The sequence below is a fragment of the Neoarius graeffei genome, chromosome 3, assembly GCF_027579695.1.
Source record: "Neoarius graeffei isolate fNeoGra1 chromosome 3, fNeoGra1.pri, whole genome shotgun sequence".
Lineage (NCBI taxonomy): Eukaryota > Metazoa > Chordata > Actinopteri > Siluriformes > Ariidae > Neoarius > Neoarius graeffei.
The window spans coordinates 74,537,606-74,563,466 of NC_083571.1; the positions used below are offsets into that span (position 1 = coordinate 74,537,606).

A 25,861-nucleotide genomic window follows, 5' to 3' on the forward strand; every position below is an offset into this window, starting at 1 on the left:
TTCTGCATACTCATGGGCAATTTAGAGTAGCCAGTTAACCTAATTGCATGTCTTTGGGGGAAACCAGAACACACAGAGGAAACGGACACAGATACAGGGAAAACATACAAACTCCACACAGAAAGGCCCCCCGAACCCAGAACCTTCTTGCTGTGAAGCAACAGCACTCACCACTGCACCACCGTCCTGCCCTAAAATTATACATACTACAGGGTAGTAAATATACATACAGCATACCAAATTTGATTAAATATCACCTTGGACAGACACTTTTTGTCAACATCAACAAGGGTTTGACAGAATTCTGATTGGACAGGAGTTCCTAACTGGTGCAACAGAAAAGCATTTACCCTTCCATCTGGAGATCTCATCTCATTCATCTCATTATCTCTAGCCGCTTTATCCTGTTCTACAGGGTCGCAGGCAAGCTGGAGCCTATCCTAGCTGACTACGGGCGAGAGGCGGGGTACACCCTGGACAAGTCACCAGGTCATCACAGGGCTGACACATAGACACAGACAACCATTCACACCTACGGTCAATTTAGAGTCACCAGTTAACCTAACCTGCATGTCTTTGGACTGTGGGAGAAACCGGAGCACCCGGAGGAAACCCACGCGGACACGGGGAGAACATGCAAACTCCGCACAGAAAGGCCCTCGCCGGCCACGGGGCTCGAACCCAGACATTCTTGCTGTGAGGCGACAGCGCTAACCACTACACCACCGTGTCGCCCCTCATCTGGAGATTGTGAATTCAAATCCTGATGGTGCCAAAACCCAAAAAATCAGGAAGGGAGGCGTGTCAATCACAAGTGACCCTAGTCAAATGTCTATGAGCTCATACATATGGAAGTGGGTAGACAGCAGGTGTGTTATGCTGCATGAGAAACAGTTCAAATAGATGCAGTCAGCTGGCTTCATGTGCCTCAGTGGAGCCTCCTTTATTATTCTGCCCACTTTGTGCTACGCACCAGTTCCACTGGAAGCAAACCAGCCCCAGAGAATTTTAGCCTTTAGCAGCAAAAAACAGCACAGACATGTTCAGAACAACCAAATGGTTCAGGCATGTAATATTACACTTTTTTAAAATGACCTTTTAATTGTTATTAGTAGAAGTGTGTTGGGATAGGCATCCTCCACCCTGAAACCCCACTCCAATCCAGGTGGTGGCGGTAACGCGTCTAGTCACTGCTTCCCAAATCGCCAGAAAACACTGGAGAAGGAAAAGCCGCTGCTCGCCTGAACAGCTTTAGTCCCTCGATTTATAATAAATAAATAATAAAAGCACGTTATTGTGTCTGGCTATGAGGATTTAAAACGTTGTTCTGCTTTAAAAATCCCGAGGTAAGTTAAACTGAAGCTGTGTGGCCGAATCCCAAATGCATCTCCACTTCACTGTTTAAGTGAACTACATTCAGTATGAAATAATATCATGCGCACTCTATGTAGTGCACTTTTCATCCACTAAGGAGAGATTTGTAGTTCGGCGAACCTGTTTATTTATATGTTGAAAGTATTTAAATAATCTTCACTTCAAATCCATTTCCATCACATAAAAATTTTTGCTAAATTGCGACGTCTTTTCAATTCTGACTTGATTTCTCGCAGATTTTTTTCCTCGTATTTGTTTTAGCCAATCAGGCAGCGTCACCCCCCTCTGCAGTATATTCACCAGAAAGCTTTACAGGGATATTTAGCAAATTGGCTGGCCTTAAGTTTATAGCTTGATATTTTTGCCTGATATTTTTCAATTTTGCTATTGGAAAAAATTAATAAAGTCGTCGCTACTACATATTGAAGGTGTCCATGTGTCTGTGGTGGTCTCATTCCTAGTTTATTTTACGAAAGTATTACATAAGAATCTAGGATTATTTTTGTTATGTTCTATTAGAGTAGAGAGAAACATTGATCTAGCAGCAGTAAGAGCTTGTCTGTGTAGCTCAAGAGGCTTTCCTTCCATGCTAATTGGAATACTATCAATTTTGACACCATTTTCTAATTTTATGTTTTAAGGTGCATGTGTGATCATTATACCAGGGTGCTAATTTTTTCTCTCTCTTGAATTGTTTTCTTTTAAGTGGAGCTACATTATCGAAAGTATAGTGGACACTGACTCTAAGCATTCAGTTGGCTGATCGAGTTCTGTGGGTCTGATGGTGATCCAATCAAAGTTGATAACTGGGAGACTACTGATAAAACTTCATGCAGCAGTTGGTGTGAATGTAGGTTTGACACCGTAGTGTGGCCAGTTGCATATATTATTGCTCAGACATATTTTGAATAAGATGAGATAATGATTTGAGGTAGCTTCAGACTGTGGAAATGTGACTATATTTTCTGTATTAAATGCAAACGTTAGATTGAGAGTGTGACCACCATTATGAGTTGGTCCTATGATGTTCTGATTAACCCCTGTGGAGTCTAGAATGGAAATGAATGCTGTTCTCAGAGTCTTCCAGTTTATCAAAGTGAATATTAAAGTCTGCAACAATTAATGCTTTATCTAAAAAACCAACCAGGTTTGAGGTGAAATCCGCAAATTCAGAAAGAAATTCAGAATATAAACCACAGGTCTGTAAATAATAATTAGCTGAATTGACTGGGTAAACTTTTTTTTTTTTTGGCTACATATGTTCATGGGGCAGCACGGTGGTGTAGTGGTTAGCGCTGTCGCCTCACAGCAAGAAGGTCCGGGTTCGAGCCCCGTGGCTGACAAGAGCCTTTCTGTGCGGAGTTTGCATGTTCTCCCCGTGTCCGCGTGGGTTTCCTCTGGGTGCTCCGGTTTCCCCCACAGTCCAAAGACATGCAGGTTAGGTTAACTGGTGACTCTAAATTGACCGTAGGTGTGAATGAGAGTGTGAATGGTTGTCTGTGTCTATGTGTCAGCCCTGTGATGACCTGGCGACTTGTCCAGGGTGTACCCCGCCTTTCGCCCGTAGTCAGCTGGGATAGGCTCCAGCTTGCCTGCGACCCTGTAGAACAGGATAAAGCGGCTAGAGATAATGAGATGAGATGAGACATATGTTCGTAGAAAGAACTTCAAAACATATTGAAATTTTGTTCAGGTTTTTGTATGTTGCCTAGATTATCATTATAAATAACTGTGACATGTCCTCTACCAGTTAGATGAGGCTGATGCATATAGCTGAAGATGAAGCATATAGCTACATTTAAATGCTCCATTCTCATTTGGTTTGATCCACATTTCTGTTAAACATAATACGTTAAACTCCTGATCAGTAATAATTTCATTAACAATTAGTCTCATGCTGCAGTACTACACTGATAAGAGTGTTACACTTAAATCATTACTTGCATGTTGGTAATTAAGTACTAATTAATAAGTACTTAAGATCAAAATAAAACATGAATAATAACCATATTTAATTTGACAGCTTTAAATCAGACAATGTCTGAGTTAGTGTACTTGTGGGTCTTAAACGTAATTGAATAAGTAAACGTCTTCTCACACTGTGAGCAGTGATACAGTATAGCTTCTGTCCTGTGTGAACACGCTAGTGTATTTGGAGATTACTCTGATTTTTTTTTTCCTTTTTTTTATTGTCAGATAGCATTGCATACATTTTGTATAAAAAACATATATAACAGTCTGCCAGGGGTTATGGCATGGAAATAATAATAAAAAAAAAAACAAATAAACAGAAACAGGAAAATAAATAAATTTACATGAATACATTGTACAGCACAAAAAGGGAATAAGACTTCACAGCTTTCTTATTAAGAGAGCAAGAGATGGACGCTATATAATGATTTACATAAATGGAGAATTCAATAAAGGTTGGCTTTACATTTTGAAATTTTGACTTGTGTATATAATGTTTGGCTAAAATGATAATGAGGTTAATTAAGTAAAACTCAGAAGTGGCATTCCTGTCTTGAGTAACAAAACCAAAGAGTACATTTTCCCACTTCAAAGCAAAATCAGGGTAGACAGAATCTATAATATATCTTGATAGTTTAGACCAAAATGTCTTTGTATGAGAGCATGACCAAAATAAGTGTACAAGTGTTTCTCTGTGATCCCTACAAAAGGTGCAGTTTACATCAATATCTTTTTTAAGTTTCTGTAAATAGTGGTTAGTTGGGTAAAACCTATGTATCAACTTAAAAGAAATCTCTCTGACCTTATTAGTCAAGCAGAATTTATGTGGTAGCAGCCACACTTTATCCCAGCAAATGTCCCCTACATAACTGGACCAGAATGATAAAGAAGATGGCGCAGTGGTGATTTCTTGTTGGAAAAGTTGACGGATTGTTTTGTTTGAATTCTTATGATTTGAAAAGCAACTTCTTCCAACATTAGTCTCAGCAACATCACGCACGACAGGGTCATATAACTGACCCTTAAGGCCTCTAAATAAAGAAATTATGCCCGCAGGGATGGCATCAAAAACAACAGAAAAGTCCTTCGGGGTGATGGAGATTACTCTGATGAGAAGAACTCTTTCCACACTGTGACCAGTGTTGTGTTGGAGCCAGTATTAGCCCTTTGTGGTAGTGTGCACGCGCACACCCTCTACAGGCCTGGAGGGTATTGTGTCCAGGGAGATGATAAATCCCTGGCCAGGAAAGAACCCAGTGTGGTTGATTAGAGGCAACAGCTTCTTGCGGCTGTCTGCTGCTGTGCTCTAGTTTACCATCTTGTGGGGGTGTAACGCTACACTTATTCGTACCAGACCATTTTGGTACAGCACTTTCAGTACGGTGCAGATGTGTACTGAATGCAGTCTTTAACTATAGTCCTCCTGGATACAATAGTCCTACCTTTAGATTAAAGGTTCTGACATTGGCTATACAGTCATTATGATCTAATTTCATATTAATTAGATTACTAGAACAAACTCTGAGTAGTTCTACTTTTTTGTATGGTTCAGGGAATAGACACAGTCTCAATATAGTAGAACCTGAGTGACGACTTTGTGCAGCTAGCAGACAGTCGGTTTGGCCTGTTCATCTTCTCCCTGGCCTTGGCTCTGGATTGTCATACTACGCCTGTTCTGAGACTATGAGCTATGCTGCAAGAAATGAGAGTAGCACCTTTCCAAGTGGGATGGATACCGTCCCACCCTAACAGATTTATTGTTTGATCTTTAGCTGTATGAGGACATGAAAACAGAGACATCCAAAGATGGAGGGATGTCAGAAGTCGGTGTGAAGAAAGAGGACACGCTGGAGCTGAAAATCTACAACCATGGAGACGACCTCGACAACCCATCTGAAGGTCTCGCCGTTAAAGTGGAAGATCCTGACAATAAAGACTACCTCTGTAAGACATCAGGCCGCTCTGGTGCTCAGTAACACTCACTGTTTATTCTACCCTACACACTATCTAGTGCACTAAAAGTACAATACAGTACATTTGGGATGTAGCCTCAGTCTTGGATTATTTCATCAACAAATTGTGACAAAATGAAATTTATCTTTTTATTGCTAAAGTGTGAACTTTGTCTACAGAGTGTGTAATATGGTAGCAAGGAGTAAGAGGAACTAAATAATAGGGTTTTTTTTGTTTGTTTTTTAAATTTCTTTAAAATACATTAGTCGTTACAAAAAGATGTTAACCTGAACAAAAAAGTGTGGAATATCACATGACGGGTCATACTGTTATATAAAAATCTATGTTGGGCGATTTATTTTCATATAACAGCGTGACCCAAAGTGTATTATTCCCCTCATACCACAGTAATCTGCCTGCGATTACAATTTTTAATTTATTAATGAATGACACATTGCATGTTTTATTTGTTTCTATTTACATTTCAGTGTTTCCCTTGAGTTTACTGGCTTGGGGGTGGGGGTGAATGACGATCAACTGCAGGACCCCTCCCTGCAGCTCCTATTACAAAGATTTGGACCCGAACAAACTGTTAAAGGAGTCATATTTCAGTCTTCACATGTATTTTAGAGCAATAATTAGAAAAAAATTTATAATAGAACTCTTCTGTTCTATTGGGCAGGGGCAGAATTTTGATTTTGTTGGGGGGGGGGAGACAAAGTACAGGCATGAATCCTCTAAAGGGCTTAAGTTTTTCACATACCCCGAAAAACCCTGAGGTCTATCTGCTGTACTCGGGTCTCTTGCAAAAGAAATCTTGATCTCAATTAAATTACCTGATTAAATAAAGGTTGTATAGAAATGAGGGAATATCTTGGAGGAAAGTTCATCCCTCCAATACAGTTCCACAGACTTGGCAAGGAGATATTCTGAAGATATTCTGCAGACTCATGATGGCCTCACGACACTTCAGTTTGGCTTTAATTTGTCACTCATCTGTACCACAGCCTCTCATACCTTCTTGCTTGATTCTGTAATTTGTAATTCGCTCATCTCTGAACTTTCTACATGCTGTTCCTGCTCCCTGCCTATCACCTGGGGCAGCTGTCCCTACTGAGTTACAGACGCAAGAAATTATTTCCAAATAAAAATACTTTCATGAATGAAAGTGTTCTACTGTAGTGATTTGGAGATTAAAATGGCGCATTAACCATTTATAGTTCTAACTGATTTATAATTCTAATTAGAAAGTCGGATAACTTTTCTTCTTTCTGTAATTTTTCACTCACCTCTCCGCTGCTCATCACTACTCTGATTTATGTGTTGAGTGAAGAAGTACAGTAGTAGACTGACTGTGCTCGTTTGAAATAAAGTTTTAAAAAAAAATTTCTATGGCTAGCTAATTTGAAGATGTTTACAAAGTGATATTCCAACATGATCTCACTATGAATATTCTTAATATAACGTTAGCTAACTTAATATAGAGTGTGTCTGAAGACATCACTCACACTAAAAAAAAAAAAGTCGTATGTCCTCGATCTTTTGCCGCTTGGGGGGTTCTGACATTGCTAACTATTGAATAATTTTTGAGTGCACTCGAGGAGAGTGAAGCAGACGTATACCGGCAATTTGAGCAGAGGATGTTTCTGCGTGGTCCTAGTGCCTGCAATGTCTCCTGTTCTTGAGCAGGTGTTCTTTCCGCATGGTCCTAGTGCCTGTATGTCGCCCCCCCCCCCCCCCCCCCCCCCCCCCCCGGACCTTAAAATGTGCGTGTGGAGAGGGAGTTTTGGGGTGCAGGGTCCTGTTTGGGGGGGGGGGGGTATGCCCCTGGAATGGGATGTTCAATAAGCACATTAGAAGATTATAGGGTTTTTTGTTTGTTTGTTTGTTTGTTTTTCACCTATTTTCTCCCCAGTGTGGTCACCAGCTAGTATCTACCCACCAGCCAGGTCTCTAACTGTTTGAGTGAAGGCTAACATGTGCTTCCTCCAAGACATGTGAAGCCATCAACCTCTTTTCCAAATGCACCTCATGCTGCGTCACAGGATAGCAAAACGCGCCCGGAGAACAGTGCTATGTGCTCTCTTCCCCACATGCATGAGCTCGCAGAAGAACCCAATCTGCTGTGATTAATAGGGGACAGAGAGTATGCCCTTCGGTATGCCCCTGAAATGGGATATTCAATAAGCACATATGGGTATGATGCATGGATTAAAGTTTTCCGTCGCTACGACGGATTTCCGTCAACTGGGAGTGCTAAAGGTCAATAGTGAGAGTGATGCAGATCCGAGGAAAAAGGGGGGGGGGTAGGCCCATAGGTCTGACACCGATGTGATTTAGAACTTCACCAAGCTGCTGTGATTGCCTGTTGTTGAACCCTTTCTTGTGCTATGTTTGAGTATATGTAAAGGAATAAGTTGTTGCGCTAGATAGGCCTAAATAAATAAATAAATAAATAAATAAATACAGCCTACACTACTGTCTAGTCCCGGGGAGGCTCGGCGTAGGCAGCGAGCCGCGGTGCTCGGCTTGAGTTTCGTTTCTATCGGCGGCTCCAGCCCGACTTTGCACGCTCGTAACTCGGCCAGGGGAGGTCCCAGCCTCTCCAGACTTGGCAGCCAGCGACCTCTGCCCTCTCCCCAACGAACCAGCGCTGCCAGGGCGGGCCAGCCCCGCGCCTTGGGACGCGATTCACCCCGAGGTGAGCTGCGGCGCTCCGCATCAATTTCCTTTTAACGGCGGCTCCACTGATGAAACAATCTGGCTGTCCTACTACTAATACTAGGCCTATTGTAGTAGTAATAATAATAATAATAATAACATTTGCCTATTGAAAGGTGATCAGGTGAAAAATCTAAACAGCCCTGTTGAAGCCGCAGCAAGATCTATGCTATTAAAGGAACAGTCCACCGTACTTCCATAATGAAATATGCTCTTATCTGAATTGAGACGAGCTGCTCCGTACCTGTCCGAGCTTTGCGCAACCTCCCAGTCAGTCAGATGCAGTCAGACGCGCTGTCACTCCTGTTAGCAATGTAGCTAGGCTCAGTATGGCCAATGGTATTTTTTGGGGCTGTAGTTAGATGCGACCAAACTCTTCTGTGTTTTTCCTGTTTACATAGGTTTATATGACCAGTGATATGAAACAAGTTCAGTTACACAAATTGAAACGTAGCGATTTTCTATGCTATGGAAAGTCCGCACTAGGGCTGAACGATTTTAAGAAAAAATTGAATTGTGATTTTTCTGGCAGATATTGCGATTTCGATTTCAACCACGATTTTTTTTCTTTAAATCAAGTTTCAGTGCAAATTAATTAATACAATGAATTCCATAAAGCTAATGCAAGAATGAAAACTGAGGTCAACAGATTTCAAATGTAGGCCTGTTTATTAACATTGAGTGCCTGAGGAACAAGTTATAATAACTTAAAATAATAAAAAGAGAGCCATCTTTCTTAAGGAAACTTTTGCTTCTTTTACTTTTCCCATCTACAACATATCAGACATAAAAAAAAGGTTGATCAATGGCTCAGCAGCATCAAAATATTGCACTTTTGTAAAAGAATGTACATAAGCATTATAAATTATAACTAGAGCCAACAATTCCCCTGTGGGAAAGAAGAGTGATGCAGTGGCTGTAGCAGTCGCTATTGCAGGGCCCCTCCCTCCTGTGTGTGTGTGTGAGAGAGAGAGAGCCGCCCCTCCCCCACCCGCGCGCTCAGACACAGACAGAGAAAGCGCAGTTTCTCCTCGCAGTGCTCCCTCCAAACGACAGGGATTTACACGAAAACGGAAGGAGATATTCACAAAATTCTTTCACACTGAGTGCCACAAGGCTTTCCTGAACGTAATTTTTTTGTCTGTAGTGTAAAAAATGAGGACAATTTATTGATGGAACAAAACATGGGTCAGTTTAGGAGCACTGAGAAAAACCGCGGCTTTGACGATCCCAAAATCGTGTTGTCTGAGATCGCGATTTTCGGTCGAAAACGATAGATCGTTCAGCCCTAGTCCGCACTATAATGGCAGGCGTACTAACACCTTCTGTGCGCTTCGGCAGCGCATTGATATCTGAGCTCCGTATCAATGCGCTGTCGAAGCGCGCAGAAGGTGTTGGTACACCTGTCATTATAGTGCGGACTTTCCATAGCATAGAAAATCGCTACGTTTCAATTTGTGTAACTGAACTTGTTTCATATCACTGGTCATATAAACCTATGTAAACAGGAAAAACGCGGAAGAGTTTGGTCGCATCTAACTACAGCCCCAAAAAATACCGTTGGCCATGCTGAGCCTAGCTACATTGCTAACAGGAGTGACAGCGCATCTGACTGCGTCTGACTGACTGGGAGGTCGCGCAAAGCTCGGACAGGTACGGAGCAGCTCGTCTCAATTCAGATAAGAGCATATTTCATTATGGAAGTACGGTGGACTGTTCCTTTAAGCCTTTTGTAGGTTAAACAGGCTTCGGCACACAATGTTCTGGAAAGGCTGTGTTTTTTCTTTGGTTTGATTAGCCTACGATTTAATCTTTAAACATTATGGTTTCAGCAGTTCGCTTAAACATTGGAGGCTGCAGAGTCGGGCTGCAAGATTTCCCGACACTTGTTTAAGATGCCAAACTTCATAGTAAGGAGAAAATAATTCCACAGTATTTAGTGCCTCGTCAGTCTCAAAAATGAATAGTAAAGGACCAACGTGAATTAAGTCCCCAAAAAACATCTCGTAGGCCTATATTTTACATTTTCAAAAAAGTCCGGAATTGGATGTCGGTCAGTGGAGTGTAATGAAGTGTCTCATTCACTAAGCACAAAAGGTCGGAAAACAGTGAAGAAAACAGCTATTGCTTAAATAGGCTACTAATGGTTTACATTAGTAATTTAATGTATGTGACAAATAAATTCATTGATTAAATAGTTAAAGAAGCGAATACTCCAAAGCTCAAAATTCAGGAAAGTGGCTCCGGTGTCGCAAGTGCACAAGAACAGTTATTTGAAAGTTAACCTGATGAATTTGTGCGTGCACGTGCGATTTCATGAAGAACCGGGACAATTGGCATTCGGTGAAAGATTCACACCTATGACTCATTATATTCGCGCGCGCCCTCTCGCCCACTGTTGCTTTGTTTTCCCGATTTACACGCGTGTCTGAAGATGGAGTTTTCAGAAATCTCCACTCTGCCCCGAGTTTGCAAAACTAGCTATTTTCAGTGACTGAAACCTCCGTATAGGTGTGAATGAGAGGTGCAACCGAATAAATAAATATGCGTCTTTTTTATCCGGCTACATGTAGGCTATCACTGCGCAAAGCCTCTAATGTTGAAATGGTAGTAATATTTGTTAAAATAATAGTAGGCTAATTTCCACATTAATTGGTAAAATGGCCCAAGGAATGTGATGGGGGGGATGGCCGTTTTATAAGGGGGATGATTTGAGATTTTTATTTCAGAAGGGGGATGCCCCCCCCACATCCCCCCTCAACTCTAGTACTGCGTATAAGGCCATATTTCACCGGACATAGGCCCTTCGATTTCCATCACTAGAGCGTGTCAAATTACTTTCGGTTTTGCCAGCACGGACGCGCTTCTTTTAAATGAAGCCACAGATGTGTCAGACATCGACAAAACGGTAAAGAATAAGTGGAGATGGGCTTGGCGAAATGAAATGGGCGATAATGGCAAGCTCCTGCTGCTGTGCCAAGGAAAAAGAAACAAAAACAGGCATCAGGTGTTGCCAAACTAGATGCCTTTGGCTTCACTGCGAAGAAGCAGAAAAAGTGAACTTTCACTTTACTTTTCTTGTTTCCTGGCTTTATTTCAACAGATTTTCTTATTTTTCTTTCTGTTCCACCCTTTTGAAAGCATGGTTCAAGTTCGACTGCACTTGCACTTTTCTCTGAACCACTGCTGTGCATTACTAAGTACTGTTGAAATAAATTTGCACTTTGTGCTGAAAACTTGATGTTTCGTCATGTATAGCCAGTAATGACAACGGTCAAGTCTTGCCTTAGCTTTAGTCATTGTTAAAATTATGTAAATGTACTATAAGTAGGGGCCTAGGGGATAATGGACAACACGGCGTTTAAAATTTGACGCATCGCTGATGTCGTAGGGGCCAACGACATGGAGCTTTTTTTTTTTTCAGTCAGATGATTTTTTTTTTGCTTTAATCCATGTGTTATGGACAGGTGTCCAAATATCTGTATATGGATTTAGGGGCATCACAGTGGCGCAGCTCCAGGGTTCTGTATTCGATTCTAAGCTTGGGTTGTTTTCTGTGTGAAGTTTTGCAAGTTCTCCCCCTGTGTGCATGGGTTTCCTTTGGGTCCACTGGTTTCTTCTGAAACAAATGGAATATGCTTAAATTGCCACTGGATATATATTCATCCATCCATTATCTGTAGCCGCTTATTCTGTTGTTCAGGGTCGCAGGCAAGCTGGAGCCTATCCCAGCTGACTATGGGCGAGAGGCTGGGTACACCCTGGACAAGTCGCCAGGTTATCGCAGGGCTGACAATTGGATATTCATCTCATCTCATTATCTCTAGCCGCTTTATCCTTCTACAGGGTCGCAGGCAAGCTGGAGCCTATCCCAGCTGACTATGGGCGAGAGGCTGGGTACACCCTGGACAAGTCGCCAGGTTATCGCAGGGCTGACAATTGGATATTCATCTCATCTCATTATCTCTAGCCGCTTTATCCTTCTACAGGGTCGCAGGCAAGCTGGAGCCTATCCCAGCTGACTACGGGCGAAAGGCAGGGTACACCCTGGACAAGTCGCCAGGTCATCACAGGGCTGACACATAGACACAGACAACCATTCACACTCACATTCACACCTACGGTCAATTTAGAGTCACCAGTTAACCTAACCTGCATGTCTTTGGACTGTGGGGGAAACCGGAGCACCCGGAGGAAACCCATGCGGACACGGGGAGAACATGCAAACTCCACACAGAAAGGCCCTCGCCGGCCCCGGGGCTCGAACCCAGGACCTTCTTGCTGTGAGGCGACAGCGCTAACCACTACACCACCGTGCCGCCCACAATTGGATATTATTATTATTATTATTTTAATTAAATATGAATCCTAGATGTATGGCATTAGAAAAATGCGTAGATCTAGAAATGCCAGATAGTCAGCAAGCTCAAATAGAGATATGCGTGGGATTATTTACTTATTTATTTTTATTCTGTGTGCACAGTTATTTTTGTTTGTGCATATGATTTCCTAACAAATTTGGGAAATTCTGTTTCCCAAAAAATAAGCAAACAAGTAACCGAATTTAAGAAAACCATGACCCTGATCAGGCAGGTCCTAAGAATGCTGTAAATACATTACACAGTGTCACACTCTCATGTTAATGAACATTTGTTTTATTTTGCCCTGCAAGCTTCATATCTGACCACTTGTTTACTCCCACAAGGAAGTAAAAAATTCATACTCGTGTATCTTGTTGTGTCCTGTGAGATCTCAGTCCTGATGGACACGTCTAGTCTCAAACAGATGCTCAGTGAGCCTGTCTGGCAAGCTTTCTTAGGATAATCTTTATACAGTATTCATATACTGTATATAGTCTTCAATATACACACACATTACACACACATTTGGGCCTCATTTCTTCCTATTGTGTTTTCTTTGCTCCCAGACTGTGAAGTTTGCAAATCCTTCTTCCTCCACAAATGTGAGGTTCATGGACCGCCCCTTTTCATCCCAGATACTCTTGTTCCCATGGGAGTCCCTGACCGAGCCAGACAAACTCTTCCTCCTGGGCTAGAAATCCAGAAGTCCAGTATTCCTGATGCAGGCCTGGGAGTGTTTAATAAGGGGGAGACTGTTCCAGTAGGTGCACACTTCGGACCCTACGAGGCACTCTGCTGCATCCACAACAACACGGTATCTTTCGATTACGTTCATTATGTCTTATATTAAATATAGTTAGTTTTTTTTTTTTTTTTTTTCTTTTTTATCAGACATCTAATTTTTGGGTTTGTTTACCTGACATGTTTCGACGTACAACTTCAGAAACAGCAGCTGATAAAAGATGCGTCACCAATTAACATCCGGTGACACTCTGAGGAAGACGGAAGTTGTACGTCGAAACATGTCAGGTAAACAAACCCAAAAATTAGATGTCTGATAAAAAAGAAAAAAAAAAAACTAACACGGTATCTTCTTCACACGCACACATGGACAAAGAACTTATTCATTCACACTTACACCTTGTTTCATTTCTAAATGTCGAGGATAAACAGAAAAGTATGACACTAGAGGATTTGAACAAATACAAAGACATGCGGTTAGGTTAATATGGGACGGCCTTGGGCTGAGGTGCCCTTGAGCGAGGCACTTAACTCCCAACTGCTCCCCAGGCGCTGTTAGCATGGCTGCCCACTGCTCTGGGTATGCGTGTGTGCATGTGTGTGTTCACTGCTTCAGATGGGTTAAATGCAGAGAGGAATTTCACAAGTGTGTGATGAATAAAGTTGTGCTTCTTCTTAATTAATGCTAAAGTGAATATAAAACTTGTTGTTACACCAACAATCCGATGATTTTCAATGCCACAAAATTTGCCGTGATGCGAGTTGGTTTGATGCTGGGGTCTGCAGTTGGTTTGACGTTTTACACAATCTGTTTCATTTCCATGAATTCACAAATGCAAACAAAATATAATTTGAACATCGGTTCGGCGAGGGTAGATTAGATATGTACAGTATATATTCAGTGTGCTGTGAGGCAAAGTGAAGTGTGCTGTGGAATTTTGAGCAATCCCATGCATTTTTCTACAGGCTCATGAATTTTTTTTTTTTTTAAATACACCAATGACTGCTTTTTAATTAAAAACGTTTGTAGGTAGTCATTTATACAAAATATATATAAATATACAAAATTTTCTTACAGGGGAACATACCCTGTGAGTTACATCCCTCTGAGTTACATGTCAATCCTGGGATCGAGGTGCTGACCTCTTCTGTTCCTCGGACCTGCCTGATCCATCCTGATGCCCTATCTCTGATTGGAGTCTCATCACATCGCTCCTGTGGAGGACGGCCCCATATGGACAGTTGAAAGTCACACTTGGAAGACACTCTGGACACTTACAGTAATGCTTTTGTGGCTGAGGACTACAGTTGGCTTGCTCAATTTGGGACTGCGGTTGTCATGAGCAGTTTTGCACTCAAGTTTCCATTAATGAAGAGTTATAACATCAACGAAACTGACTTCATGTTAAAACTGTTATTATAGTCATGTTGTCTGTTGTTGTCCAGGTGAGGATTGGTTCCCTTTTGAGTCTGGTTCCTCTCGAGGTTTCTTCCTCGTGTCGTCTGGGGGAGTTTTTCCTTGCTACCGTCACCACAGGCTTGTTCACTGGGGATAGATTTGGGATAAAATTGGCTCATGTCTTGGGACATTCAGATTCTGTAAAGCTGCTTTGGGACAATGTCCATGGTTAAAAGCGCTATACAAACAAACTTGACTTGACATACCCCCAGACCCTCCAGAGTGAGGTCCACTGACCACAATTTCAAAAAATCCTGTGGGAAGCACTATTATATTCTACAATAACAGCACTATAATATAATATTAGAATATAATAATATTCTCTGTTTACAGTTTTTATCCCCCGCTGGCCAAAAGGCCCGAAGGGGGATTATGTCGTGCCTCTGTCTGTCCATCCGTCCGTCCCAAGAAGGGTGCTCATCTTCTGAAATCAATTCCTCTCAATTTTTGGAGGAATTTCACGAAACTTAGCAAAAGGCTTTGTTGTAGGACAGTAATACGCATATTATAATTTCATTAAATTCAGTCACATTTTACCAGAGTTACAGCCCTTGATTAACAAAATTATAATTTGACAATTTTATGAGAGTGTGTTTTCCTTCTGAAATCAACTCCTCTCACAATTTTTGAAGGAATTTCACGAAACTTGGCAAAAGGCATTGTTATATGTCGGTAGTACGTATATTGTTATTTTGTTCAATTCAGTTGCATTTTACCAGAGTTGTGGCCCTTGAGTAACAACCTTGTACTTTCACAATTTCATGAAGGTATGCTTGCCTTCTGACAGCAACTCCTTTCACAATTTTTGGATTAATTTCTCGAAGCTTAGCAGAAGGCCTTGTTATATGATGGTAATACGCATATTGCGATTGAATTTCATCTCATCTCATTATCTCTAGCTGCTTTATCCTGTTCTACAGGGTCGCAGGCAAGCTGGAGCCTATCCCAGCTGACTACGGGCGAAAGGCGGGGTACACCCTGGACAAGTCGCCAGGTCATCACAGGGCTGACACATAGACACAGACAACCATTCACACTCACATTCACACCTACAGTCAATTTAGAGTCACCAGTTAACCTAACTTGCATGTCTTTGGACTGTGGGGGAAACCAGAGCACCCGGAGGAAACCCACGCGGACACAGGGAGAACATGCAAACTCCGCACAGAAAGGCCCTCGCCGGCCACGGGGCTCGAACCCGGACCTTCTTGCTGTGAGGCGACAGCGCTAACCACTACACCACCGTGCCGCCGCGATTGAATTTCATTTGTGAAAATTTTACCACAGTTTAGACCCTTGATTAAATAACTTGTACTTTGACAATTTCATGAGGATGTACATTCTTCTGAAATTAACTCCTCTCACAATTTGTGGAGGAATTTCACTAAACTTGGCAAAAGGCTTTGTTACGGTATATGACAGTTATATGCATATTGAAATTTTGTTTAATTTGGGCAAATTTTACCAGAGTTATGTCCTTGATTATTAACAAACTTGTACTTTCACAATTTCATGAAGGTGTGCTTGCACTTATCCTTCGCGCGCCTTGTGCTTTACCACCTTAAAGCCACCCAGTCCTGGACCCCATGCAGTTCACATACAGACCCAACAGATCTGCAGATGATGCTGTCAACATGGCTCTCCATTTCATCCTCCAGCACCTGGACTCCCCAGGAACCTATTCTAGAATCCTGTTTGTGGATTTCATTTCCACTTTCAACATGATCATCCTGGATCTTCTGCAGGACAAGCTCTCCCAGCTGAGTGTGCCTGACTCCACCTGCAGGTGAATTACTGACTTCTTGTCTGACAACTTAGCAGCACGTGAAGCTGGGGAAACATGTCTGACTCCTGAACCATCAGCACCGGTCCCCCCCCCCCCCCCCCCCCCCCCCCACACACACACACACTCTTCTCCCTGTACACCAGCAGCTGCACCTCCAGTCATCAGTTTGTCAAGCTCCTAAATTTTGTAGAGGACACCACCCTCATTGGACTCTTCTCTGATGAGGATGAGTCTGCCTACAGGTGGGAGATTGACTACCTTGTGTCCTGGTGCAGGCAGAACAACTTGGAGCTTAAAGCTTATAGGCAACAGTTTTAATTTTATGCACATTTGAAACTTTATACGTTAAAAAACCCTCTGTAATTTTCTTCTGGTCCCAAGAAGTATTGTTAATAAGTAATAATTAAAATAAGTTAGCGCGGATCGTGGTGAATTTCTGTTCGGCTATTTTCGTGACCACTCGGCGCGTGACGTCATTTAAGACAAACAAACCGCTTGAGTTGAGTCCACTTCCGTTTATTTACATTGACGTTCGGCTTGAGTGCAGACGTGCGTTCAGGAATTTCCAAAGAAAAACCATACCTTATTGGTGTGTAGTGAACTGTAACAACGGGACCAGTTCAGGAAGAAGTTTTTACCTTTTTCCAAGAGAGGAGAAGAGGCAGAGAGAGTGGATTGGCTTTTTCCGGAAGAGGAGAAGAGGCGGAGCAAGTGGGTTGGCTTTTTCCAAAAAAGAAGAGGCAGAGCGAGTGGGTTGGCTTTTTCCGAAAGAGGAGAAGAGGTAGAGCGAGAGGTTTGGCTTTTTCCGGAAGAGGAGACGAGGCAGAGAGAGTGGATTGTGCGCGTGAAGCCAGAGGGTTGGCTTTTTCCGGAAGAGGAGAAGAGGTGGAGAGAGTGGATTGTGCACGTGAAACAAAACAAGCAGTCAAAGAAGAAACGGACCAGCAACGCTCAAGCAAAAAGGAGAAGATTGGAGGTAAACATATTTTTACTTTTACTTGCAATTGACAAGTCAAGAATCCTGAGGGATCCTGTACAATCATTGTGGAAATGAGACAAAAGGATATTTCCTTGCTTAGAGTAGGCTATAAATAGTATAATGCCGCGGATGGCAGGCTAATGTGGCCTACCGGTGCACTGTCAAGTAATCGTTACCTATATCCACTCGGGAGGGCAGTTTAATTATTCTTCAAAAGGGCTCTGTAGAAATTGTTCAAGGTGGGTGGAGCACAGAAGCACGGCAGGCCAGAACTGAGTTCTCTTAAACTCTTTATTTGCACTTTTCAGTGTCTACTTTACTCTCCCAGTCTCACGCGCGCGCGCACACAAGCATTCTGGTTGGGGCGAGAGCTCCCTTCCTCTGCTCTCCCTCTCCTCTTATAGGGTGCGGTCACTGGGGAAGACACACAAACATAGGTTAATTCCCGTCAGGTGTAGTGATTCTGCCACTTACCTTCCCTGACTCCGCCCTCGATTCACAGACTGACGCTTGACCACACCCCCGCTGCCACAGGCTCTTATTTAGTATTACGACAAAAGTAGGAATTTATCATAAGTACCAGGATAAATCGTTTGGCTGCTAGTCTTGTTGAGGTCCGGGGTCACTGCGATCAGAGTTGGCTGAGTCGCTGTCCGATTCCGAGGCTTCACGGTCAAACCAGTGAGCCACATTCACCGATTGCTTCGCAATGGCCATAGGTTCATACATATGGTTTCACCTCTCGATATTTAATTTGGAGAGTTCCTACTTCAAAATCGCTATCGCTTTCAGACATTTTACACAACCTCTCACGACCAAAGTCCGTACACGTGTGCTCGGTTCGCAAGTAAACACAGACCTGCTCCCAGTCTGTTTGGCTTAAATGATGTCACGACGACTGTCCCCTGGCGGTGAAAGTGTGCCTAAGTGAGATGTAAACAAACCTTCAGAAATTGGGCAAAACAGTATATTTTAACCGTTTTATTCAATTTTAGGGTGCAAATTAGACACTAGGAAAATTGAATTCGCTTTTTGGGTCGTTCTTCTAGACAATAAAGTTGATATTCTGTTTCATCTCCGACCATTGCCTATGAACTTTAATGCTCTAAAGACAGTGAAGATGATTGTCGACTTCAGGAGGAGCTCTCCCACACCCTCCCCATCACCCTGTTTGACTCCCCAGTAACCACTGTGGAGTATTTTCACTTCCTGGGCACTATAATCACCCAGGACCTTAAGTGGGAGATAAATACCTGCTCTCTCACCAAGAAGAGGAGTAGAATGAAGAACTTAAAATGATGGAGATTAAATACCATTAACGTCCATCATCGTAAGCTCTTCATTCTGCTCCTTGAAGATAGCATTGCGGGCCAGTTCCAGATGCTGGTGCCCATACTACTACTACTTTTGGCTGCTCCTGTTAGGGGTCGCCACAGTGGGTCTGTTCTGTATATTTGATTTGACATAGATTTTACACCGGAGGCCCTTCCTAATGCAACCCTTCTCAATCTAGTCGGGCTTGGGACCAGCTGAACAGTATGATGTTGTTTGTTTTGTTTTTTTGTTTTTACATTTGGAAGCCTATGCCTCTAATGCCTGCTTTTATTCTCAATTTTTTGGCCCTCCTTTAACTTTTGACCTTTTCTTGTCCATGGCATTTGTTTCACTGCTGCGCATTACTTTTGCATTAGTGTAGAATGTTAATGTGCATTAGCTAACTTGGTTGTGATTGACCAGTGAGAACACACATGCAGCACGCTGTCTTGCAAACCCAAAATGACAGGCCCACAGAGAGGGCCGGTAAAAAGACAGCAGAACAAAATCTGTTTGTTATGCCCTGGCGAATAAAGATAAGCCAAAATAGCTGGTTCTGTTCAAATAGACGTCCTAGCTTACTTTTCAAGGGAATTTTTACAGCCAAATATCCTTTAGCAAAATCATTACAGTATGTTGCCTTCCCTCTTTTTCACGTCCCTGACTGTAGTTTGGAAGTGGGGGTGAATCCGGTTCACTAGGCTCGCTCACTTACTTACCTGCTCGCATGGCTTTCATAATGCTTCTGGATTCTAACAGGTACAGTGGTGCTTGAAATTTGTGAACCCTTTGGAATTTTCTATATTTCTGCATAAATATGACCTAAAACAACATCAGATTTTCACACAAGTCCTAAAAGTAGATAAAGAGAACCCAGTTAAACAAATGAGACAAAAATATTATACGTGAACCATTTTATTTATTGAGGAAAATGATCCAATATTACATATCTATGAGTGGCAAAAGTATGTGAACCTCGAGGATTAGCAGTTAATTTGAAGGTGAAATTAGTTAGGTGTTTTCAATCAATGGGATGACAATCAGGTGTGAGTGGGCACCTCATCTTATTTAAAGAACAGGGATCTATCAAAGTCTGATCTTCACAACACATGTTTGTGGAAGTGTATCATGGCACGAACAAAGGAGATTTCTGAGGACCTCAGAAAAAGCATTGTTGATGCTCATCAGGCTGGAAAAGGTTACAAAACCATCTCTAAAGAGTTTGGACTCCACCAATCCACAGTCAGACAGATTGTGTACAAATGGAGGAAATTCAAGACCACTGTTACCCTCCCCAGGAATGGTCAACCAACAAAGATCACTCCAAGAGCAAGGCGTGTAATAGTTGGTGAGGTCACAAAGGACCCCAGGGTAACTTCTAAGCAACTGAAGGCCTCTCTCACATTGGCTAATGTTAATGTTCATGAGTCCACCATCAAGAAAACACTGAACAACAATGGTGTGCATGGCAGGGTTGGAAAGAGAAAGCCACTGCTCTCCAAAAAGAACATTGCTGCTCATCTGCAGTTTGCTAAAGATCACATGGACAAGCCAGAAGGCTATTGGAAAAATGTTTCGTGGACGGATGAGACCAAAATAGAACTTTTTAGTTTAAATGAGAAGCGTTATGTTTGGAGAAAGGAAAACACTGCTTTCCAGCATAAGAACCTTATCCCATCTGTGAAACATGGTGGTGGTAGTATCATGGAATGGGCCTGTTTTGCTGCATCTGGGCCAGGACGGCTTGCCATCATTGACGGAACAATGAATTCTGAATTATACCAGCAAATTCTAAAGAAAATGTCAGGACATCTGTCCATGAACTGAATCTCAAGAGAAGGTGGGTCATGTAGCAAGACAACGACCCTAAGCACACAAGTTGTTCTACCAAAGAATGGTTAAAGAAGAATAAAGTGAAATGTTTTGGAATGGCCAAGTCAAAATCCTGACCTTAATCCAACCAAAATGTTGTGGAAGGACCTGAAGCGAGCAGTTCATGTGAGGAAACCCACCAACATCCCAGAGTTGAAGCTGTTCTGTACGGAGGAATGGGCTAAAATTCCTCCAAGCCGGTGTGCAGGACTGACCAACAGTTACTGGAAATGTTTTAGCTGCAGTTATTGCTGTACAAGGGGGTCACACCAGATACTGAAAGCAAAAGTTCACATACTTTTGCCACTCTCAGGTATGCAATATTGGATCATTTTCCTCAAAAATTAATGACCAAGTATAATATTTTTGTCTCATTTGTTTAACTGGGTTCTCTTTATCTACTTTCAGGACTTGTGTGAAAATCTGATGTTTTAGGTCATATTTATGCAGAAATATAGAAAATTCTAAAGGGTTCACAAACTTTCAAGCACCACTGTATAGGAGTAAGGACATGCATATGGCGTTGGTTTGAACAAAGTAACATCTTCATGTGCAAATAGTGGTCATCACCATTACAGTCGTGGCTAACTCCACATAACTTCCACATAGTGACAACACCAGCCATGTACTGGGGGAATCATTCAGCAATACCCCTGCTATAATAGCCCCTCTTAAAACTACAGAGCACATTTTACTACAAGTACCATGCAACTGTCTGAAAAAATTATGACAAACATTGTGTAAAATTAAAATTGAGTTCCACTGATTAAATCTTGATGGAAAAAAGACTAAAATAAAATGACAATTTTCAGTACACAACTAAAACTAAATTTAAAATTCTTTAAATTAAAAATGAACACTGCTATACTGAACTAAACCAACGTTAGCTCCCAAACACTTATGGCAAATAAAATCTTACTTGTAAAATTCAAAATATTTTATATAAAATCCATTTAGTGACAAAACTGACTTTTTAAAGTTGTGCATTTTTGTAGCTGTCTGTTTAGAGACCAAAACACAAGGGACAGATATTTATCAGAGAGGTCTGAGTCATACCACAGCTTTGCCATGTCAAAGACATACAGACTTTTATGAGAAACCTTTCCTTTGCCTAAATTCTGATGAAAAGCCTTGCCTGCATTTTCCTGTAGTTACTAAATTCATCTTGGAGCTTGTCGGCTGTTTTGTGAATCTAAAGATACAGTCAAGAACTTTTAATTCAGTCTTCATGAGGCTTAATATAATATTGGTATGAGCCATCATTCTCGTTTCTGTGTACCTCATTTAAAGGCATAGATTGATTTAGTGAAGTAAATGTGGTATTTTTCTCCAGATGTACAGGAGCATGCAGTGTGGAGAATACATCGATGCCAAAAGAGAGATGCATGTGAATTGGATGAGGTGAGGAATACACCAGTTGTTGGGGTTTTTTTTAGTGATTGATTTTTACAGCTTCTCATTTGTTGGAAGGACTTTATCTTCATGTCACTGATATCTCCACCATGCTTTCTCCAAGTCTGTAACTCTGAGCTGATTTTGATTTTTACTTTTTCTGGAATGTTGCCTCACTCATTTAGGTATGTGAATTGTGCCCGTAATCCTGAAGAACGGAATCTTGTGGCATTTCGGTATCAAGGGGGAATTCTGTATCGTTGCTGTCGACCCATTAACCCAGGACAGGAGCTCTTGGTGTGGTATGAAGAGGAGTACGCCAAACAACTGTGTCCTGCACCTACAGGAACAACCAAACAGCAAGGTGTTACTATAGTCTAAGAGGTTATAGAGGTTATTTTCTGCATCATCTTGTGACGTATTTCTTAGTCAAACAAAGTTTCTGGGATGAAAGCTGTTGTAGAATGGAGTCTACAATAACCAGAGCACTCCCCCAGAGGACTCATTTTGGCCAGTTCTACCAACCAGGTAGGTCTTTATCATATGACAACGACCAACCAGAGAGGGTGACGTCTGTTGGCTTCCTTTGAAACACGTAACGTCAGCCCACTGCATCTCTTGCTAGTCCTTTGTAAAGTCTGGCTGTTCTCCATAAGAGTGCTAATTAATCGACATTTCTCACAAGTAAAACTAATACTGATGACAGAAGAAGAATAGCTAAATGTCTTCGGGCAGCATGGTAGTGTAGTGGTTAGCATGGTCGCCTCACAGCAAGAAGGTTCTGGGTTCGAACCCAGCGGCCGGCGACGGCCTTTCTGTGTGGAGTTTGCATGTTCTCCCCGTCTGCATGGGTTTCCTCCAGGTGCTCCGGTTTTCCCCACAATCCAAAGACATGCAGTTAGGTTGACGTGGGGTGGCCTTGGGCTGAGGTGCCCTTGAGCAAGGTACCTGACCCCTGACTGCTCCCCAGGCGCTCTGGTGTGGCTGCCCACTGCTCTGAGCGTGTGTGCGTGTGTTCACTGCTTCAGATAGGTTAAATGCACAGGATGAATTTCACTGTTCGTTGAAGTGTGCATGCTTGCATAAAGGTTTCTTTCGTCTTCTTCCACACAACATAGTGAATAAACTTAATGCTGTTTATTCTGAAATACTGTGGATTGTATTTGTATTTCGAGCCACTTCCTGATGAGGACTATGAAGAACATGGTGTCCTGTCTTTCAACAAAATAGTTTGAAAAAGAAATGTAGCAGCAGGTGAAAATCAAAAGAAAAAATAATGGTTTATAACCAATAAATGCCCTGTGTCTTCTTGAAAACATTTGTGGATGTGAGCAAAAAACACTTGTGGATAAAATGGACACTTTTTTTGGGGGGGCAGTCTGGTTACGTTTGACCTTTTGTTAAAATTTTATGAAGTCTTGGAAAAGTGTTTTTCTTGGGTAAATGCTACTAAAAACTATTTGCAAATAAAACCATTCTTATCCAGCTTGATAAATAAGGCCCATTATTGTATCTTTCAGAACCTTGAATGCTAGGGCTGAGTCTCCTTATCAGTCCTGGACGAGCTGTAAATAAAGCTAGGCTTGCCATTACCTAGACTTGACATTAGATCAAACAGAAACCAACAACTCCCCCCTTGGTCACTCAGACCCATGGGGTAGTGGCTAAAGCTGTGCATAGCTGCTGTTACAGCACCTTATCGAATCTACCATGATTCCGAGCTAGAGGTCACTATATCTTAAGGCCAATTTATGCTGACAACCCAGTCCTCGCAGATAGCGTCGCAGACAGTGTCTGCGTAGCCCCCCCACCTTTGCAGACGCTCTGCGCGCACCTCCCAAAAATTGTGACCGCCGCAGAAGCCTTGCAGACAGCGTCGCAGACAAGAGGGCTCTGATTGGTCCACTCTACATCCGCTGTACACGCACTTCCGCTTCTCTACTTTCCCGGTTTGGTTTGTTTTCACGACCACCATTTTTAAAAACACGAGCGAAGATGGAGCAGCACGAAGAGCGGTTGATCGAGGAAGTGAGGAAGTACGTACATCTATACGACTCCAGTTCTAGTCATTATAAGTAACCGGAGGATAAACACTCCACTAACCACACCCACCAACTACTCCTAGCGATTTCGCGACTTCGCGCCCCCTTGTGTTGTGGCAGTGAATAACATCGCGCACGCCTATTACTCCCCGCTCAACGATAAATTACAACTGTCTGCGAAAAGCTATCTGCGAAAGCCTTGTCGCAAGAGCATGCAGAGGCCTTTAGTCCTCAAACTTTTTTTTTTTGGTCTCGGTCTTCATTCATGTAGAATCTTGAATGTTTGAGGTTCAGTAAAAATGCTCCCTTACATTGGGTTAGTGTTGTTACATTTTATAATCGGGTAGCATTTCATGTTCAATTTCTGATTTTTTTTTTTTGTCCTTTCACTTCTCCAGGAATAAAGAATGCTCTGCTGCAAGTCTTTTCCTGCTCCACCTGTTCCCTTTCCTATGCATCTCAAATTTACCTCGATAAACACATCCAGAGATGCCACTATGAAGAGTATGTGAGACTTCAGGAATCAAGAGAGAGTAAATATGAATTTCAAATCCCCTGCAAATGCTCCAGTAGTCATCCAACATCAACGGAGTCTCTCAGTTCTGACATTTCTCACAATGATGTACAGAAGGAAATTCACCACTGCTCAGACTGTGGAAAGAGTTTTGGTCATCAGAATGCACTCAAGCCAAACCAGTGCAGTCACAAAGGAGAAAATCCACATTACTGCTCACAGTGTGGAAGGAGTTTCACTGAACATAGTGCTCTCCAACGACACCAGCGCATTCATGCAGCAGAGAAGCCGTATCACTGCTCACAGTGTGGGAGGAGTTTTACTTGTGAGAGTCGTCTCCAAACACACCAGCGCATTCACACAGGACAGAAGCCCTATCACTGTTCTCAATGTGAGAAAAGTTTTACTGATAAGAGTAATCTCAAAAAACACCAGCGCAGTCACACAGGAGAGAAGCCGTATCACTGCTCACAGTGTGGCAAGAGTTTTACTCGGCAGAGTACTCTCCAAACACACCAGCGCATTCACAGAGGAGAGAAGCCCTTTCACTGCTCACAGTGTGGGAGGAGTTTTACTCGTCAGAGTCATCTCCAAACACACCGGCGTATTCACACAGGAGAGAAGCCCTATCACTGTTCTCAGTGTGAGAAAAGTTTTACTGATCGGAGCAATCTCCAAAAACACCAGTGCATTCATACAGGAGAGAAGCCATATCACTGCTCACAGTGTGGCAAGAGTTTTACTCAGCGCAGTACTCTCCAAACACACCAACGCATTCACACAGGAGAGAAGCCGTATCGCTGCTCACAGTGTGGCAAGAGTTTTCCCCGTCGGAGTGCTCTCCAAATACACCAGCACATTCATACAGGGGAGAAGCCGTATCACTGCTCACAGTGTGGGAAGAGTTTTACTCAACAGAGTGCTCTCCCAAAACACCAGCGCATTCACACAGGAGAGAAGCCATTTCAATGCTCACAGTGTAGGAAAAGCTTTATTGATCAGAGTAATCTCCAACGACACCAGCGCATTCACACAGGAGAGAAGCCATTTCAGTGCTCACACTGTCGGAAAAGCTTTATTGATCAGAGTAATCTCCAACGACACCAGCGCATTCACACAAGAGAGAAGCTCCATCACTGATCACAGTGTGGGAAGACGTTTACTCATTCAGTTAGATTTAAGACCTACAGGTGCACTAACGCGGAGACCTTGCATGATTAAAGTTATCAAATTTAAATATGGCTATTACTACAGTTTTGGCTGAAAATGACCTGTACTTTGAACTTTATTGTTCATGTTATATGACTGTGTTTTAAAATGTAACCTCAGTGATGTTTAAAACAAGACTATTAATGTTTTCTTTTGATCGTAAGTAGTTGTTA

At 42.3% G+C, this 25,861-nt stretch overlaps 1 protein-coding gene across 5 annotated transcripts; it reads left to right on the forward strand.

The window, feature by feature from the left end:
- The first annotated feature begins 1,210 nt into the window (after window positions 1-1,210).
- On the forward strand, window positions 1,211-25,861 carry LOC132883558 (zinc finger protein OZF-like). Of its 5 annotated transcripts, none has more exons than XM_060917313.1 (6): window positions 1,211-1,346; window positions 5,118-5,289; window positions 12,947-13,194; window positions 21,865-21,932; window positions 22,109-22,287; window positions 24,364-25,857. In XM_060917313.1, the coding sequence occupies exons 2-6, from the start codon at window positions 5,130-5,132 to the stop codon at window positions 25,617-25,619; spliced, it is 1,911 nt and encodes a 636-aa protein (XP_060773296.1). In that variant the 5' UTR covers window positions 1,211-1,346; window positions 5,118-5,129; the 3' UTR covers window positions 25,620-25,857. The 5 variants fall into 5 exon arrangements, with proteins under 5 accessions (XP_060773296.1, XP_060773297.1, XP_060773299.1 ...); XM_060917314.1 differs by lacking the exons at window positions 1,211-1,346; window positions 5,118-5,289 and adding exons at window positions 14,200-14,567; window positions 16,099-16,366 and having other exon boundaries at window positions 13,107-13,194; window positions 24,364-25,858; XM_060917316.1 differs by lacking the exons at window positions 1,211-1,346; window positions 5,118-5,289; window positions 12,947-13,194 and adding exons at window positions 13,332-13,409; window positions 14,200-14,567; window positions 16,099-16,366 and having other exon boundaries at window positions 24,364-25,858.

Excerpts from the sequence above, each read along its gene's own strand:
- LOC132883558 (XM_060917313.1), top strand. The coding sequence starts at position 5,130 with ATGAAAACAGAGACATCCAAAGATGGAGGGATGTCAGAAGTCGGTGTG. Across the intron at positions 5,290-12,946 it reads TGACAATAAAGACTACCTCT|ACTGTGAAGTTTGCAAATCC; the intron begins GTAAGACATCAG and ends CTTTGCTCCCAG. Across the intron at positions 22,288-24,363 it reads AGGAACAACCAAACAGCAAG|GAATAAAGAATGCTCTGCTG; the intron begins GTGTTACTATAG and ends TCACTTCTCCAG.